Source organism: Streptopelia decaocto (assembly GCF_964273445.1).
Source record: "Streptopelia decaocto genome assembly, chromosome: Z".
Classification (NCBI taxonomy): Eukaryota; Metazoa; Chordata; class Aves; order Columbiformes; family Columbidae; genus Streptopelia; species Streptopelia decaocto.
Genome location: NC_138657.1, coordinates 19,358,415 through 19,373,437, shown reverse-complemented (window position 1 = coordinate 19,373,437; position 15,023 = coordinate 19,358,415). Strand labels below are relative to the sequence as shown.

Here is a 15,023-nt window from a genome sequence, read left to right as displayed (position 1 = left end):
CTGTAAAGCATATTTTTTTTACTAAAAGTGATTGAAATTGGTCTTGGTTAAAAAAGCACTCTTTAAAACCAACGGACAACCTGTGGTTTACTTTTCAGTAAACTCATTGTTTCTACTGCATTTGCAAACAGTCAAGCTAGTTACCTGTGTTGGATAGTTTGCAGACAGCATTTTTGATGAACAGAAGAGTTTTCCAGATCACACGTTTACCTTCCATGTGAAGTTGCTTCAGGCTTTTCTGCTTAGTAACTTCTTTCCTCTTCTTGAATTGTTATCATACACATACATGTATAATTAATCCGTTAGATTTCGGACAGTTAAGACTTAGTGTTTAGTCAACATTCATTTATAAAAATTGGTTTGCTTATATAGGATATCCTATATGTAGCATACCCTTAAAATAAGAAAGAATATGCTTTCAAAAAGTGATTTTACTTCTATGAATTCAGTTGTGGAAACAAAAGTCTGTACTTCAGCTTTTGTACATTTTCTCTTACAATTTTTTACAATTTTGTTGAGTGGTAATTTGCTTCCATGGTCCAGAGATATTTCTGGGTAGTCAAGGCTGCAGGTAGCTCCTTTGCTATAAAATTCTCAGGATTCTTTCTACCTGGTCATACCAACAAACACATTGGTCTTTATCAGTTTCTAGATCAGTGTTATTTTTTAAGTTCTTACACTTTGTAATAATTTTCATGGTAACTGTTTTTATTCCCATCCACTGTGGTTTCCAGTAGAAGCACTTCCCCTTCAGTCTCTGTCAATTTCAATGCTCCCTTTTCAATTTTCTTGTAGGAAGTCATGTCATTACCTCCTGCAGAAAACCTAGCCTTTTATTTAGAGCTTCATTCCCTTGGGCTATCCTCTGAGACCTACAAGGTAAAGCAATTGTTATTGAAGCAGAGGGGATAGGCTCAGGCCCTGTGTGTGGCACTGAGTCAGCTTTCGTTTAGAAAAAAAAAAGGTTGTAACAGAACTGACCTGCTTTTTGGCACATTTAAATTGTGCATGCCACGCTTGAATGGAACCCAACAAAAAGTTTAGTGTTGAAATGAGATACAAGGAGAATAGATCATTAAATAAGTGCCAAACAGCTGCAAAAGTGCAATTTTGCTCAGTGCTGTTTCCGTTGAGTTTTTTTCTGATGCCTGAGAAGGCATTTACATCCTTCACTGATGATGCCACTAGACATTTTGGACTATGGGTCAAGGCATCCAGAATGCGTTTTCAAATACTAAAATGTATGGGGGAAATTTTAGTCCTTTATTCCCTAAATACAGCTCTCCTAAATCTTTAGTAAGTATCCTGATATCTTCTGAAAACAAAAGTAATTTATATATGTTTTGTCTTCTGGACTTATTTTAACTAATCTTATTTATGTCAGTTTGAAGCAGGACAGTAATGACAGGCATTCTACAGGTTATCCATTAAGTATGCAGAACTCCATGCTGTGGAGTTTTGTTTTCACACCAGTTGCTTTTGCCTGAACTGCACTTCAGCCAACTTCTGTACCATAAATGAAATTCTCAGTCTTTTCAGATTCTCATCTAAGCACTTTGTTATACTAGAGTTAGCCTTTCATTCTTTTGAAGTCCATTCATTATTCCTTCTCTTGTTCTTTTTCATCTTTTTGTATATGTTGCCCTTAGGTAAATTTGCTACCTGCTAACATTCTTTTTAGTTGAAGAATTTTCTGAAGGGAGAACCTAACAGTCACATTTTTACTTTTTACATTTTTTTTGAGCACATTGTGTAAAGTATATGCTCTTTTTATTGTAGCTGCTGCAACTGACGTTACAAACTCAATGCTTACGTTGCCATGCTGTTTTATACCTATTAATAAGCATCATTTCACAAAAGGTCACCTTCCTTTAGTTTTCTTCTGTCTAAACAGGAGGTACAGTTCTATAATAGCAGGCCCAATAAGATCCTGAGCCAATGGTATAACGGTTATAAAACCAAATAAAATTATTCTTAATCACTTGGTGTTTTCTTTGCAACTTCAGAATAGTCTAAAACTTTAAATGGAAACTTCCATTTGCAATTCTATACAATTCATAATGCAAATAGAAATTGTTTTGAGCTGTGTTTGTTCTTGTTAGCGTTAGGGTTAGGGCAAGGGAGACAACTTGTATTTTAATTTGAAATAAAAAATGCTGGTTTTGTAATGTATAATAAATACATTAAAATTTTGATGAGAGGTCTGCTAATTTGCATATGCTGATCTGTATATCTTTTGTCATATGTTTGTACTATAACTGGATTGAGAACAGCTGAAGTTTGAGTAACCTTTGAATTTCATAAATTAATTTAAAGAAAGCTTTCTTTGCATGTTTCATATTCCTTAAAGATCATGTAATTTGTCAGTATTAGCCATTTTTCACTTTACATAAAGGACTCCTGAAGACTGGAGTCTTACAGTCTTGTATATTTGTAGCCAGTAATACATGGAAAAGCTGTTTTAAAGCATCTATAGCACTGTGCACCTCAAAATTACTGGTTCTAGAAATGGTCTGTGGAACAAGGAAATTATTGGTTTTTCAAGTGTACACAGAGTTGGGAAAAATTGTTTTTATATGTCCTCTGGAGGACTGTCTCTAATGTTAAGTGTTCTCAGTAATTTTAAAGATTGATCTGGAAAAAGAAAGCACAGCTTAAATTTGGCTATTTTGTTCTGGAGTTCACTGGTTTGTAGTTTACAAGCAGCATCAAAGTAGTTTGTCTCATTTTTACTCTCAATTCAGGTTTCTCAGCTTCACCAACCTGTATCTTAAACCAGAAATGTTTATACGTACCCTGGTATTACAGATGAGACATCTTTGAAGAGGGCATAAGGACCTTCTTCCTTATGGCTGCTTTGAAATAAACCATTATAATTTACTTCTGAAAAATCAGTAGTACGTGATGTAGAACTTTAAATAACGGTGAAGACATTGGAATAAAAAGAAACAGAAGAGTCCTTAAAAAAAAAACAAAACCAAAACATTCGTGTGTCTGATTAACTCATTTATTTATTTGATTAATGCAGAGTAATTAATTACAATTTGTGCTCTTAAAATTGACAGTCCTTTGCAAATTTCAACAATTATTTACTTCCATAGTGTTCCATCCTTAATAGCTCTTTGTAATTACTGAATTGCAGACTGGTTGAGGTGGGAAGGGACCTCTGGAGGTCATCTTGCCAAGCACCCTGCTCAAGCAGGGCCACCTAGAGCCAGTAATGTTTAAAATCAGTGTTCTTCAGCCCCATTGTTGCTGTGGCCTCCTTGGTGAAGTCTTCTCCCCAATAACTTCCCTATATTACTCATCTGTCTGAAAAGGTTTTAACTTTTAAAGCGGTCTGAGTTGCAATAATATTGGCTCCTATAATGTACAGGGATCAGTACATCTGGCCTTTCTGGACAAAAGTAATTTTCTGGTATGTATTTTTAAAACATTTTTCTTTGTAATGGAAGAGAAATTTTTATTGTTTCGTGTTCTGTTCCCAGTTTGTATGCTGCACTATTACCAACACATTCAAAACCAGAAAGGCTCGCCTAAATGCAGATCCTGCAGATGTGTATGAATGCCAAATTTTGTGCTATAAAAATTCATCAGGAGAGTTGCTGAAGTATCTTATTGCTATGTATACTTAAAAACTATGTATACAGCTTAGTGCTATGTGTACTTAAAAACAAAAGAAAACACTCCTTCTTAGCAGGAGAGGAAAAAAATTCTGCAGAACTAGATGTGCCTTCTTTGATTTTCTGTCAACAGACTTCGTTGATCCTGGAACAGTTTCCAGAACTGCAGCTATATTTTTATCTGTAACGTGCAAATAGGGTTCTAAATTAAGGCACCAAACTCCTTCAGAGATATATCCAGTCGTTGTGTGACAGATATTGTAACATGCAAGTGCCTTCTATGCCCATTCTGCATGTATCAAGCATTCTAATAAGTGGAAATATTGTGGAAATATTGTGGAAAACAGATCCATGGCTCAATCTGTGACTGACACGAGTTAAATAAAATAATGTCTAAATAAATGATGTCCAATGGCACATCTAAAAACCCAAAGTGTCTGTCTTCCTCTGAACGGCATTTAGAATGAATATTCCGCACCTTCATTATCAGTGATTCCACGTAACCTACTGAAAGACCCCAAAATACTGGTTTCCCTAGTCTGGTCCTGAGTGAGAGAAATCTAAACTGATCATGACTCTTTGCTGGGGAGTTAGGATTTACTGAAAGGAGCGTGAACCTATGGGTACATAAGTGCAACCTTCCGCTTCAATAATAAACTGTTAATGGCTGTTATTGCTTCCTTCTGGACTAAAACAACAACCATGACAAAACAAAATGAACCAAACCTAGATGTCTTAGAAAATAATACTTGCCATGTCTGAAAAGAAAAGCCTGTGAATGAAAACATTTTTCCTAGATTGAAAATTTTCAAATTCATTAAACAAGAACAAATGAAATAGCTGATTTGAGCAGCGAGGAGTTGGTAACTGTTGTTTTAGGTACCTGCATGGACTCAGAGTGGCCCTGGAGATATAGAATGGAGCTGTATAGGTTGGATAGCTGTATAGCTGTAGAGTCTTCAATAGCTTGTGGTAGCAGAGGTAAAAGGAAAACAGTAAAGAATCGTTTCTGTGCATTCTAGTTCAGTCATACCTTTAAATATCATGTGGGTAGTAATGAAAGGAACACGTAAGATTTTTTCTGCGTGAGAGCTGAGACACAGCTTGTTATGAAGCATGGGTATAATCCTTGTTTATGAGTCACAGGCCCAGTCCATAGACATATTTCAACATATGTCTAATTTTTAACATGTGGGCAGTTGCCATATGAAGACTCTCAGGCAGTTTTATATGGGGTGTGAGATATATCCACATTCTTGCTTGGTATTGTTTGTGAAGAGCTGCAGCATTTTAGTCACGTTGAATGTGGATGAAAAATTTTAAAAGCAGGATCAGAGCTGCCAGTGGCAAACTTACAGAGCTATGCGAATACACTTTTAGGACTAGCACCATAGTATGTGAAACATTTTGGGTATTCTTTCTGATGAGAAAGGATATGATATTGTTAATTTTACACTAGTGTTTTCTACATTTGACAATGAAATGACTTGATTGATTTCAGCTATGTTAGCTTTTATTCTGAAAAGCAGTAGCGTGGTTTTAGAACAAAGAAAGGAAAACAGTAAAAAAATCTTGTGAATGCCTGTTTGTGGTACTAAGTTTATTTTTGTCTGTACCACAGACTTACATTTAGAAGGCCAATTTCATATTATCTGTAGTCTGTTCTTACAGTAGGAACTCACTACAGGTCATTTCAGAAGGGAAAACTATAACTTATAAAATGTGATTAACCACTTGTAAAGAAGACCAATAATCTCAACAGTGTAACGCTATTTAGGGTAGATATAAAGTTACCAGTACTGCCAAATCACTTGTACTCTCTTGTGCTGCTAAGTTTATTATCAGTCTGATCAATATTACACAGTTGAGACATTCTTCCCCTATATACATGAAAACAATTATATTTTCCCAGCTATATTGTAATTGGATTATTTCGTTTCAGAGGTCTGTAGGTTTACTGTGTTTCTTTTGTTTCTGCCTTTTTTTTTTCTTTTAAACGTGTTGTGGGAGGATGAGTAACTCGACTCATTTTGAAAGTATGAACATTTACCTGAAACTGTGTAGTGGCTTTTTGTAAAGAGAATTTGAACTTGCACTGAGTCTTATATTTAAATACAACAAAAAATGGTATTAGCTGCTCAATACAGTACTGGATGTTTGAAAACAGCACACCAAAACACCTTCTAATTAGGGTGCATAGTCATCTGCTTTTCTTCGATGCTATTCATATTTAAGATTCTAGAAGGAATACAAAATCCCATGTTAGGTGCTTTCAATGTTTAGGTCGTAAGACTGAAATTTTGCCTGGCTTACAACCTTTGTTTGATTTCTCTGATAAGTAAAATTTAGGTCTTCTATAATGAATTTGGGTGTATGCTATTTGATATTTAAATATAGGCTGCCTGGCATTGATGATTTCTTTTACTTTTTAAAGGCCATGATTAAAAGTTTTATGGATGTCTACCAAATTGCAAGTTCCAGAATTGACATGTTAATGAGAAAAATAGCATCTCATCAGCTTCAAACTACAGCCCTAAAGTCCAAGCTCCAAACCGCTTGCCTTCATGAAACTGAAAGCGTCCAATTGGTAAGTCTGCTTTTCAAGTAATTTTTGTCATTTGGATGTGGTTTCCTAGCCAGCATTTCTCTTCATGCTGCATAGTTTCTGTAGGGAAATGCAATAATATATCATTATAAACATAATAGAGCAATAAAACTAGTGTCAACAGAAACCTTTTGAGACTTTTTTCAGAAGAGAAAGGGGATGGTAAAAGTTAACACAAGGATTAATTTTACTGCTGTATCTTCTACAAGAACTTGTTCGTTGCTGCTGTCACTGTAAAAGTATACACTGTGATTACTTCTTTGTTTTTGGCAGTACAGTAAATGGTTGAATTTTGGACCTGAAGAATTTAACCATCTGAAGATATCGCAGCATGTTAAATCAGAATGTTATCAACTGTACTTGTAAACAAAATGTTTATTAGGATGCATTATTTTTTTATATATTTGTGGTTATGAATAATAATTCTCACTAAAGTTACAAGGTTAAAAAACAGTTTCAGAAATCATTTCTTGTGTAGCATGTGGTTGCCCACAAAGATACTTGGACTTGTTTAAGGCTAATAAGGTGATTCTTCAGATCTGAGATGTTTCTGTGGGGGGGATTACTGAATGCAGATGTGTATGTGTCACACAGGCAGGAGGCCAGACACATAAACTGTCACACGTACATAGCCAAGTATGTCTAGAATGAGACTGTGTAAGCTGTGCAACTTGGATTCACTTGAAGTATTTCTTCTCCATCTTTCTTTACTTATCCACATAGGATAAAGGAGAAAGGTCTGGAGGGTTTGTTTGTTTGTTTGTTTGTTGGTTGGTTGTTTTGTTTTGTTGTTTTGTTTGTTTGTTTGTTTGTTTTTCCCCTCTTCTCCTTTCTCCTTTCTCTTCTTTTATTCTTGTGAAGCAAAGTACTGTATAGAAGATGAGGTTTGTTTGTATCTTTTTTGAAACAGAAAATCTGTAAGAAGAGAGCTGTCACTAATGCAAATGACATAAATGCATTGGCAAATGTACATATAATGGCTGTGGCTGCAACTTTGGTTGTTTCCAACACAATTATATTAACGTCTTACCCTGCTTCTAAATTGGGTCAGCACAATGGGAAATTAGCACAAATAGAAAATACGTTAGTCAATGCTGAATTTCAGTTTTAAGATTTTGAGATGATAATTGTTGAATGAAAGCATTGGTTTTTTTCTGACCACACAACCTTTCTGAGAAACTAAATGAAATTGCTTCACTAGAATTGCTTTTTTTCTCCTCCAGCCAGGCTTCCTTTATGTTGTCTGCTAGGTTTACATGTGTCCTGCTGAGCCTGGGTCCAGAGTAATTGTGTTGCTCCTTTGCCTGTTGTGATTGTTTTTGTTGTTTAAATCAAGATGACCGCTTGTGTACTAAGGACTGGAAAGTCTGCCAAACTTGCTGCAGTGAGATTTGCTTTCATTTGGATTGAGAGAGCTTTTAGCAAAGATGATGCCAGTCCTGTCTATGAAGAGCTTGATATGTTACAGAGCAAACGAACAACTTGCCACCCCAGCTCTGCCTGTGGTTAAGTGCACTGCTTTTTAAGTAATTTCTGTCTGCCTACAGTATCAATGTAAAAATGATACTTTTTGCACTGTATAATAGTAGGATCTCTTCGCCCTTCTGTACAACCCTGAAGGGAGAAAAGTAGTCCTTCCTTTAGATAGAGTTTAATTTGAACTTAACCAGAAGCATCAGTAGAAAATGCTTTAAAATTTTGATGTAAAGGCAAAAACTCAGAATGCTCAAGTTTCCATGAAAGAAAGTGTGTTTATAGTATATTTTGTAGTGTTGGGGTTTTCTGTAAAGGTTGTGCCTAATATTTGCAGAAGTTGCATCAAGCATGACTTCTAGTAACTTCAGGGATCACAGCTTTCCAGAGTGACTTAAATTTTAAAGGTTCAGCCAATACTGTTCTGATTTTGAGGATGAAGTTTTGCAATAAATTTCTGTGTTAAAAAAATAGAATATATTTTCCTGCTTGACTATTTTAAATGAAAGGGTGTAATGACTTTTCTTCAGCATCTATTTGGTTTAAGAATTGTGTACGCTTTGGCCTCAATCCACTGTGTTTAATCGCATATCCAGTTCTTGTAGCATTGCAGGCAAAACTTTTCATATAGGAGACAAACACAGCACCTGGACTGTATTAATTGCAGGTCTTCATATGACGTGTGCTTGTGTTCCTGTAAACCGTAACCAATTGCTCAGTGCCGAAACATATTTTTGAAAAATCTTTCAGGTGTATACCATGTGTGGACTCTTAGCTTAGAAGTCTGAGGTTTATCTCACTATGCTGTAGCTGTCTCTTGATGGCTTGTATGCTAGTTGTAGAAGGTTCCTGCCCTCCCAACTGTCCATTGCATCCAAGTATTGGCCATTCATTCATCAGTATTGATCTTTTCCATGTTCAGAATATAACTGACCTTTTTGTACTGAAATTTTAACTACGTCACCTTTCTTTCCGTTCACACACTTTTTCCTCTTCTGTTGCTTTGGGTTTTGCTGATAAGTGTCAAAACACAACTGATGCCATAAGGCAACACCCGTGATTCTGATTTTTCGTCTTTTATCTAAGACTCTGAATTGACGTCTCCATCCTCCAGTCTGCTTCCAGTGCAGCCACTTTCCTTCTAGTCAGTAGTGTTTAGATTCTGAGATTGCTATGTGTGCTCATGCTAATGCCAACAGAGAGGAACAGAAAGGGATATGATTATGATGGACAGAGGTGAGATGAACACTGGAAATACTGCTTATAGATAAGAGAATTATTATGTGGGGTGAAGGGGAGTCAATAGCAGGATGTCTCTGTACTCTTCATTAGTGTCCACCTATCTGTCTGTCGTACTCCTCTCTGATGATTCTTCCTCTATGCAGAAGACCATGTGCATTTTTCATTCTTGCAACTCGATATGGCTGAAATACAGATTATTCGTTTCCTACCTAAACTTTCTTTTTTTCTATTGTTCCCCCTATTTAAAAAAAATTTTTCTTCTTTTTTTTTCTTTACCAAATGTTTCTGAAATGTCCCCTGTATTTCCAAAGTGTCTTTTTTTTCTTTCTGTTATCAAACCATTAACATTTGTAATAGTCTTTCTTTGCAACCATAACAGTTTCACATCTGCGCATTTCCTTGGTTTTTAAAGTTCTTAAATTTTTAAAATTTACTTTCTCTGAAGTACAAATACCACAATCACAATTCTGTCCTCCTAGCTGCATCCCCACATCAAGGGTCATGTCTATAGTTGGTGGAGCTAATAAAATGAGTTCAGCTAAGAATATATAATTGATGTGGCAATATGTATTCTTGACTGTAAGGATGTAGGTTGCCAGAGGAGGAGCAGTACTGCTGTACCGTACGGTAGTATAGCCATAAGCAATTACTTCATGTGTGCTGTGGGGTGACACGTGACATTATATTAGTCACACGGCAAGCATGTGAATCCATGGTGTCTATACTGCCAAAGACTTTGTTGCTACAAGCACAGTGTTCTGGGGAGTAGATACAGTGACACTGTATTTTTCCAGTGTGACCTGACACATATGAGGAACTGACAGAATTCAATTCATTATAAAAATTCTCCAGAAAGTGTTTTCATAGCTTTCAGCCCTGAGATTTTGTGCCTGATGTCAGTACTGCTGTCAGAATTCTAAGAATTTAAAGTATATTGGTATCAGTTTTGGAGAACAAAAGAAGCAGTGTTGTATTACTAGTGGTTGGGTAGGTGTTTCCCTGATCCTGAATGTGCAGCTGATCTGGTGATATTCCTTCCTTTTTTTACTTTCACTTCAGAATCAAAGGAAAATAGAAAATAAAGGGGAAAATACAGTAATTTATAAAGACGATGAAGAGAGAAAAGCTTTGTGTGCACTGGAGAAGTGGAAATTTGTGCAGCTAGAAGGATAACTTTAACTGAAAGGGGGAGAAGGTAAGTTTCAGATGGGTGAGGTGGGTGAAGTGAAGGTCTGTAAGAAGAGCAGAGTTCTCTAACTAACCACAAAACCAATTGTTGTCTTTGGATGCTTCTGCTAACTGGGGTTGAAAATGAAATCACTCATGGCTTTATGTGTCTTTGCATCATCCTTACTTTTTTTTCTCCCCCCACAATTGTGGCTGTGTCTGTCCTTTGTCTGAAAATGCCTAGTGATATCACTTAAAGTACTGAAAATACAGGAACTGTAGGTTTTGCTAAGGTGAGAAAAGCATGTAGAATGATCTCATGTGTGAAAAATCCATATTTATTGTTGAGATGCTAGAAACTGACATACGCTCTCATTTTTGCATTGAAGAACTGCATTAAGCAAAATGAACACTTTTCTTCCTACTCAGAGCCACCAGCTTGGTTCTCATGATCTACTTGAACCTCATTCATGGCTGGGGAGAGAGAAAATAAATATTTAAAACTCAAATTTATCAGTTAACTACACCACTACACAGTAACTACACAGTTTCTTCCTACATGTCTTTCCCCCAAACCCTTTGTTTCTTTGTCAGCAGTTCTATCTGTGTTTCAAGGCTGAGATCTGCATCTAACAGGGATGTAATGTCTTACATTTGGACTTATGAGAACAGAACTGGAGAGAGAGAAAAAAAACCCTATTTGCCTTTTCACTTGCTGCATAGGAGAGAGAGGCACTCACTCCATCGGTGTCGTGTTAAATGTCAGAGAGCGTCTTTCATGGGACAGAGCCATATCTCTTGTGTTAGGACATGAAATGACTGATGTAGCTGGGGGAATTCTTCCCAGATGTTGCAAGAAGCAAATAGGTCCTGGATGAAAACTCTGTTGGCTTTTCCACTACTTCATGCTAGCCTGATGCACAGTTGAACTGAAAAGTGTTTTTTTGAAAGATTTGGAATTGAACTGGTTTTGTGAAAGATTTTGAGATACTAGTTCTTAATTTGCTTTGCAAAAATAATCAGACATGTTATTTTTATCGTTACCCTCTGTCTTGCAGTGTTTTCTTGGAAGTAGTCTAGGACAGAATTCAGTAATATATGGACCTCAAATAACTGTGACTTTTGCTCAGCACTGTTAATTAGCAGTATGCGGTTTAGTTATTGTGAAACACATGAATGTTCTTAAAGTTACAGTAAGTAAAGACAAATCTGATGGGCCCACAAGGAGAATATCCCAGCTATTGAGGTGATAACTGACATGAAAGAGTGGAAATATCAATAAAGGCAAAAATAGAACACTGTATTCATAATATTTCCTAAGGTTGAAGTCTATCGGGCTGAATCCAAAAACCAGTAATATATTCCAGAAACTATTTTTTTACTGAAATATTTGCATTTCTTGCCCAATTTTAAGCAACTGGGCATCGCTTGCCAACCTTACTGCATAGCCAAGGAATGCAGGTATCCTAGTGCAAATGCTCACATTGTCATGTGGTATTGCTTCCACAAGTAATAGTTGTAACCAAACAGTATAAATCATGTAGTTTAAACTATTTGCTTATTATGGAGTACCAATAAAAAAATAATAACATGAAACCAACATTATAAATCACATTATGTAACTTAGGGCAAGGTGTTCAGAAACATTTACAGTAATTCAACAAAACATTTGCTATTTTGTAAAGAATACTTCCCTTTCTATGCAAAATTTTTTTGATACTCAGTGTTCTAGGTATGTGAACTTTTAACTTGTCAGACTGTTGTAACATATTTGAAAATTATAGTAATTTGATTAAAATGTTGCCTATAAGGCAAAAGGTTCAGTTAATAGAATCCATATGTAATTAAAATGCAGAACTAAATGTAATCAGACCCCAGTGACTGGTGCCTTCATATTGATAGTTTTACAATGGCCTCTGGGGTTGAAAGTTTATGTTAGAGTTACAAATGTAGCTGCTATCCAGAAAAACAGCAAGACAGTTTACCTGTTTCAAGTATGACAATGTCCTGAGGTGATAGTCACACAACAAAAATAGTTGATAGTCTGAATTTTAGGGGTATCTTCTACTGGCAGGTAGTCAAAACACACGACTGCTGGAGTGTACTAGTCAGAGAGTTGCATTCAGCAGCAATACTACTACGTTAACATCCACAAATGAAGGATCTTGCTGTGAGCAAGAAACTGTGTACTTTTTTAATAATGTAGCTACTTAATTTGTGTGAATTCATGTTTGTATCATCTGGAAGTTATAGACACAACACTATGTACCAAGCCACAAAAGAAGTTTAAAAAAAATTCCTGAACTTTAAAAAAAAATAAAAATTATTTTCTCTGGACAGTTTTAAGAGTCGACATCCTGTGTTAGAGTTCTCTAATCATCACCAGCACAATTTACAATCAGAACACACAGAGAGCCAGTTCAGACCAGCTCATCTGTTGACTTTGGCAGAAGCCCTTAATCTCACTGTGTGCAGCTGCCACTTGAGAGCTGGGGACTCGGCAGAGAGCCGAAGGAGGGTGGGATGCAGGGTTGGTCAAGGCATGAACACATAGGCCTGCTTCATTTCAACAGCCGTGCACTGCTTTTTTATAGTCTTTTCATTTTACAGCCTTTTTTTTTTTTTTTTTAAACCTGAAATTAAATGAGGACCTCTCATGAGCCACTGCGCTCCAGGCATAAGAAATTGTAATGTCTGGCTTCCAGAAACTGTCCCGTCAAAATGTGCTTCTGATTAGGTGGCTTAATTACAGCTGTGAAAACAATGTTGATTTAGGCCTCAAGATTCCAGTGCATGTCAGCCGTTATTAGCTAGCCTTGGACTGAAGCCACCATTTTAAAACTCTGTACCACTAAAGTCACACACTGCCTGACAACTTTTTATTTAGGCAGAAATGTTGCCAGAAGCAACACATTTTATGCAAAATATTTTTCATTGCGCAAATTTCAAATGTGACACTGTTGATGGACATAAAATGGGTAGTTACGGGTGGACTTCACCAAGTCCAAAACCGAACTTTTGGAAAAAAAAAAAAAAGGAACAACAAACCCACACCCACCCACCCCCCTGTTTAAAATAGTTTTTACAAAGTTTGACTGACATAATGCTTAATTTTAATTCCTTTAATTCAGTTTTATTCCAAATCCAGCATGTTGGTTTAACCACCCAATTTTATTACATCTAAATTTTCCTGACAGTTTCATTTGCTGTTGGGAAATAAAATTGCCATTTTTGCAACATGGGAAATAATGGCTGGTTTCAAAACCAATATGTTTGAAACTTCCTTTGCCTGGAGCAGGTTAAGGCACACACTCAATTTACTTTAGGGGAAAAAAGCTCATTAAATAGTTTTTAATATTTTAATATAATTTAAGTAACTGCTATCACAGTGGGAAGGCTTATTAGGCCCATGTATTTACACCTGCAGAGAGGTAAATGTTTGGGTAATTAGGTGGTTTCCAATACTTCAGCTTTTCACTGTAGTTACAGAGTTAATGCTGTAAACACTGTAGATGGACACAATGCATTTGCTGCATTTAAACATTACATTTCCACTTGTAGTATTGTGCTTTCAGGTGCTCAAGAAAGAGATTTAAGTGGCATTGGTTTTGTGTGTGTGTGTGTGGTGGGTTTTTTTTTTATTTGTTTTGTCTGTTCTTAAAGTCTCCTTAATGACATGAATTGACTAAGGAATGTGAGTGAATGTGTGTGGGTGTTAGCTCTCAGCTCAGGCTGGTGCTTTGGAAAAGCAAGATCTACATTCTCACTTCATAGCTGCCATGAAATTCCAAATGTCCATGCTGTGTGGTTTAATGGAAACCATGAAGTTCCTAAATGACCGCAGGTTTGTTTCGATCTTAAGCACAAAACAAATCTTTCAAGTCATTGGCTGAGTTGCAAAAAACGCGGGTCATGTTTTGAGGAAGCTAATCTCTTCCTTTTTTGCCTTCATGGTTTGCATTTCTATGGCATTAGAAATGTGTTTCTGGTGAGGTACTGGAACTACCAGCTCACAAACAAGGGTCCTTAGTTCCCAGAGCTCAAAACGAGACACTTGGAAGCTGAAGCTGTATTCATCTCTTATCCTAAGTGCTCAGGCCAGTGCAACAATTGTACCTCCAAGAGCAACTAACTGGAAATTGATTTTGAGACAGTAATGATGTGGATAAGGAAACAAGCCTAAAGTATAGGTTTGAGTTTACCGTGTAAAAAATCATCATGCATTTATTCTCTGTCTTCAGGAGGTTAACAGAGAAAAATAAAGTGAATGTGTATGCTTCACTGTGTTCAGCTTTTGAAGGAGAAATATTGGAAAGAGCTACTCTTTTATTTTCTTTGCAAAATGGTATGTGGAGTTTCCTGAAATTGAAAGTTTCAGAAAGGCCCCAGTTGCTTTGGGGACAGCTTTGAGTCGGGAGACAGCCATCCAATGCCATTTTCCTAGTTAGATGTCTTTGCAGTGGTCTTTCAAAACATGTTTCATTGGTAATATGCAATGAGTTTTACTCACTGGCTGCATTTGTTTATTTTCTATTTTCTACACGCCTCTGTGTCTTTTGCCTTCCTCCCACATCTCTCAAAGTGACATTTTCAGCACATCAAATTAAAAGAAACTTTTGTATATTATTATGTATACTGCTGATTCTGCAGTAGAAATAAAAGTATTGGGAGTGCTAGACAGGCTGTTATTTTGAGAACTGAATATTATAGACCAGGGCATTTAACCCTGGGAAAAAGTTTTTACAAAAGAACAGAGCCAAGGACACAATTTTACTTGCTTTATAGAAGAAAAGGAATGTTCTCTACAGAGGAAGACAAATTCACCTCTTTCCAGACTCAAGGACTTTTACTCAGGTCAGAAGGTGCTTCCTCCTTCCTTTTGAAGAAGTTATTTCAAGAAAGAGAGCTAGGAA

At 36.4% G+C, this 15,023-nt stretch overlaps 1 protein-coding gene across 5 annotated transcripts in view; it reads left to right on the top strand.

Moving 5' to 3' along the window:
* CCDC171 (coiled-coil domain containing 171) overlaps positions 1-15,023 on the top strand; it is a 155,420-nt gene that overhangs the window by 125,881 nt on the left and 14,516 nt on the right. For 4 of the 5 annotated variants that reach the window (XM_082074301.1, XM_082074299.1, XM_082074298.1 and 1 more), the window contains one exon: positions 6,058-6,210. In XM_082074301.1, coding sequence (XP_081930427.1) covers positions 6,058-6,210 — 153 coding nt within the window. Of the gene's footprint in view, positions 1-6,057; positions 6,211-10,002; positions 10,139-15,023 lie in introns of all 5 variants that reach the window. The other variant, XM_082074300.1, reaches the window with a different exon arrangement.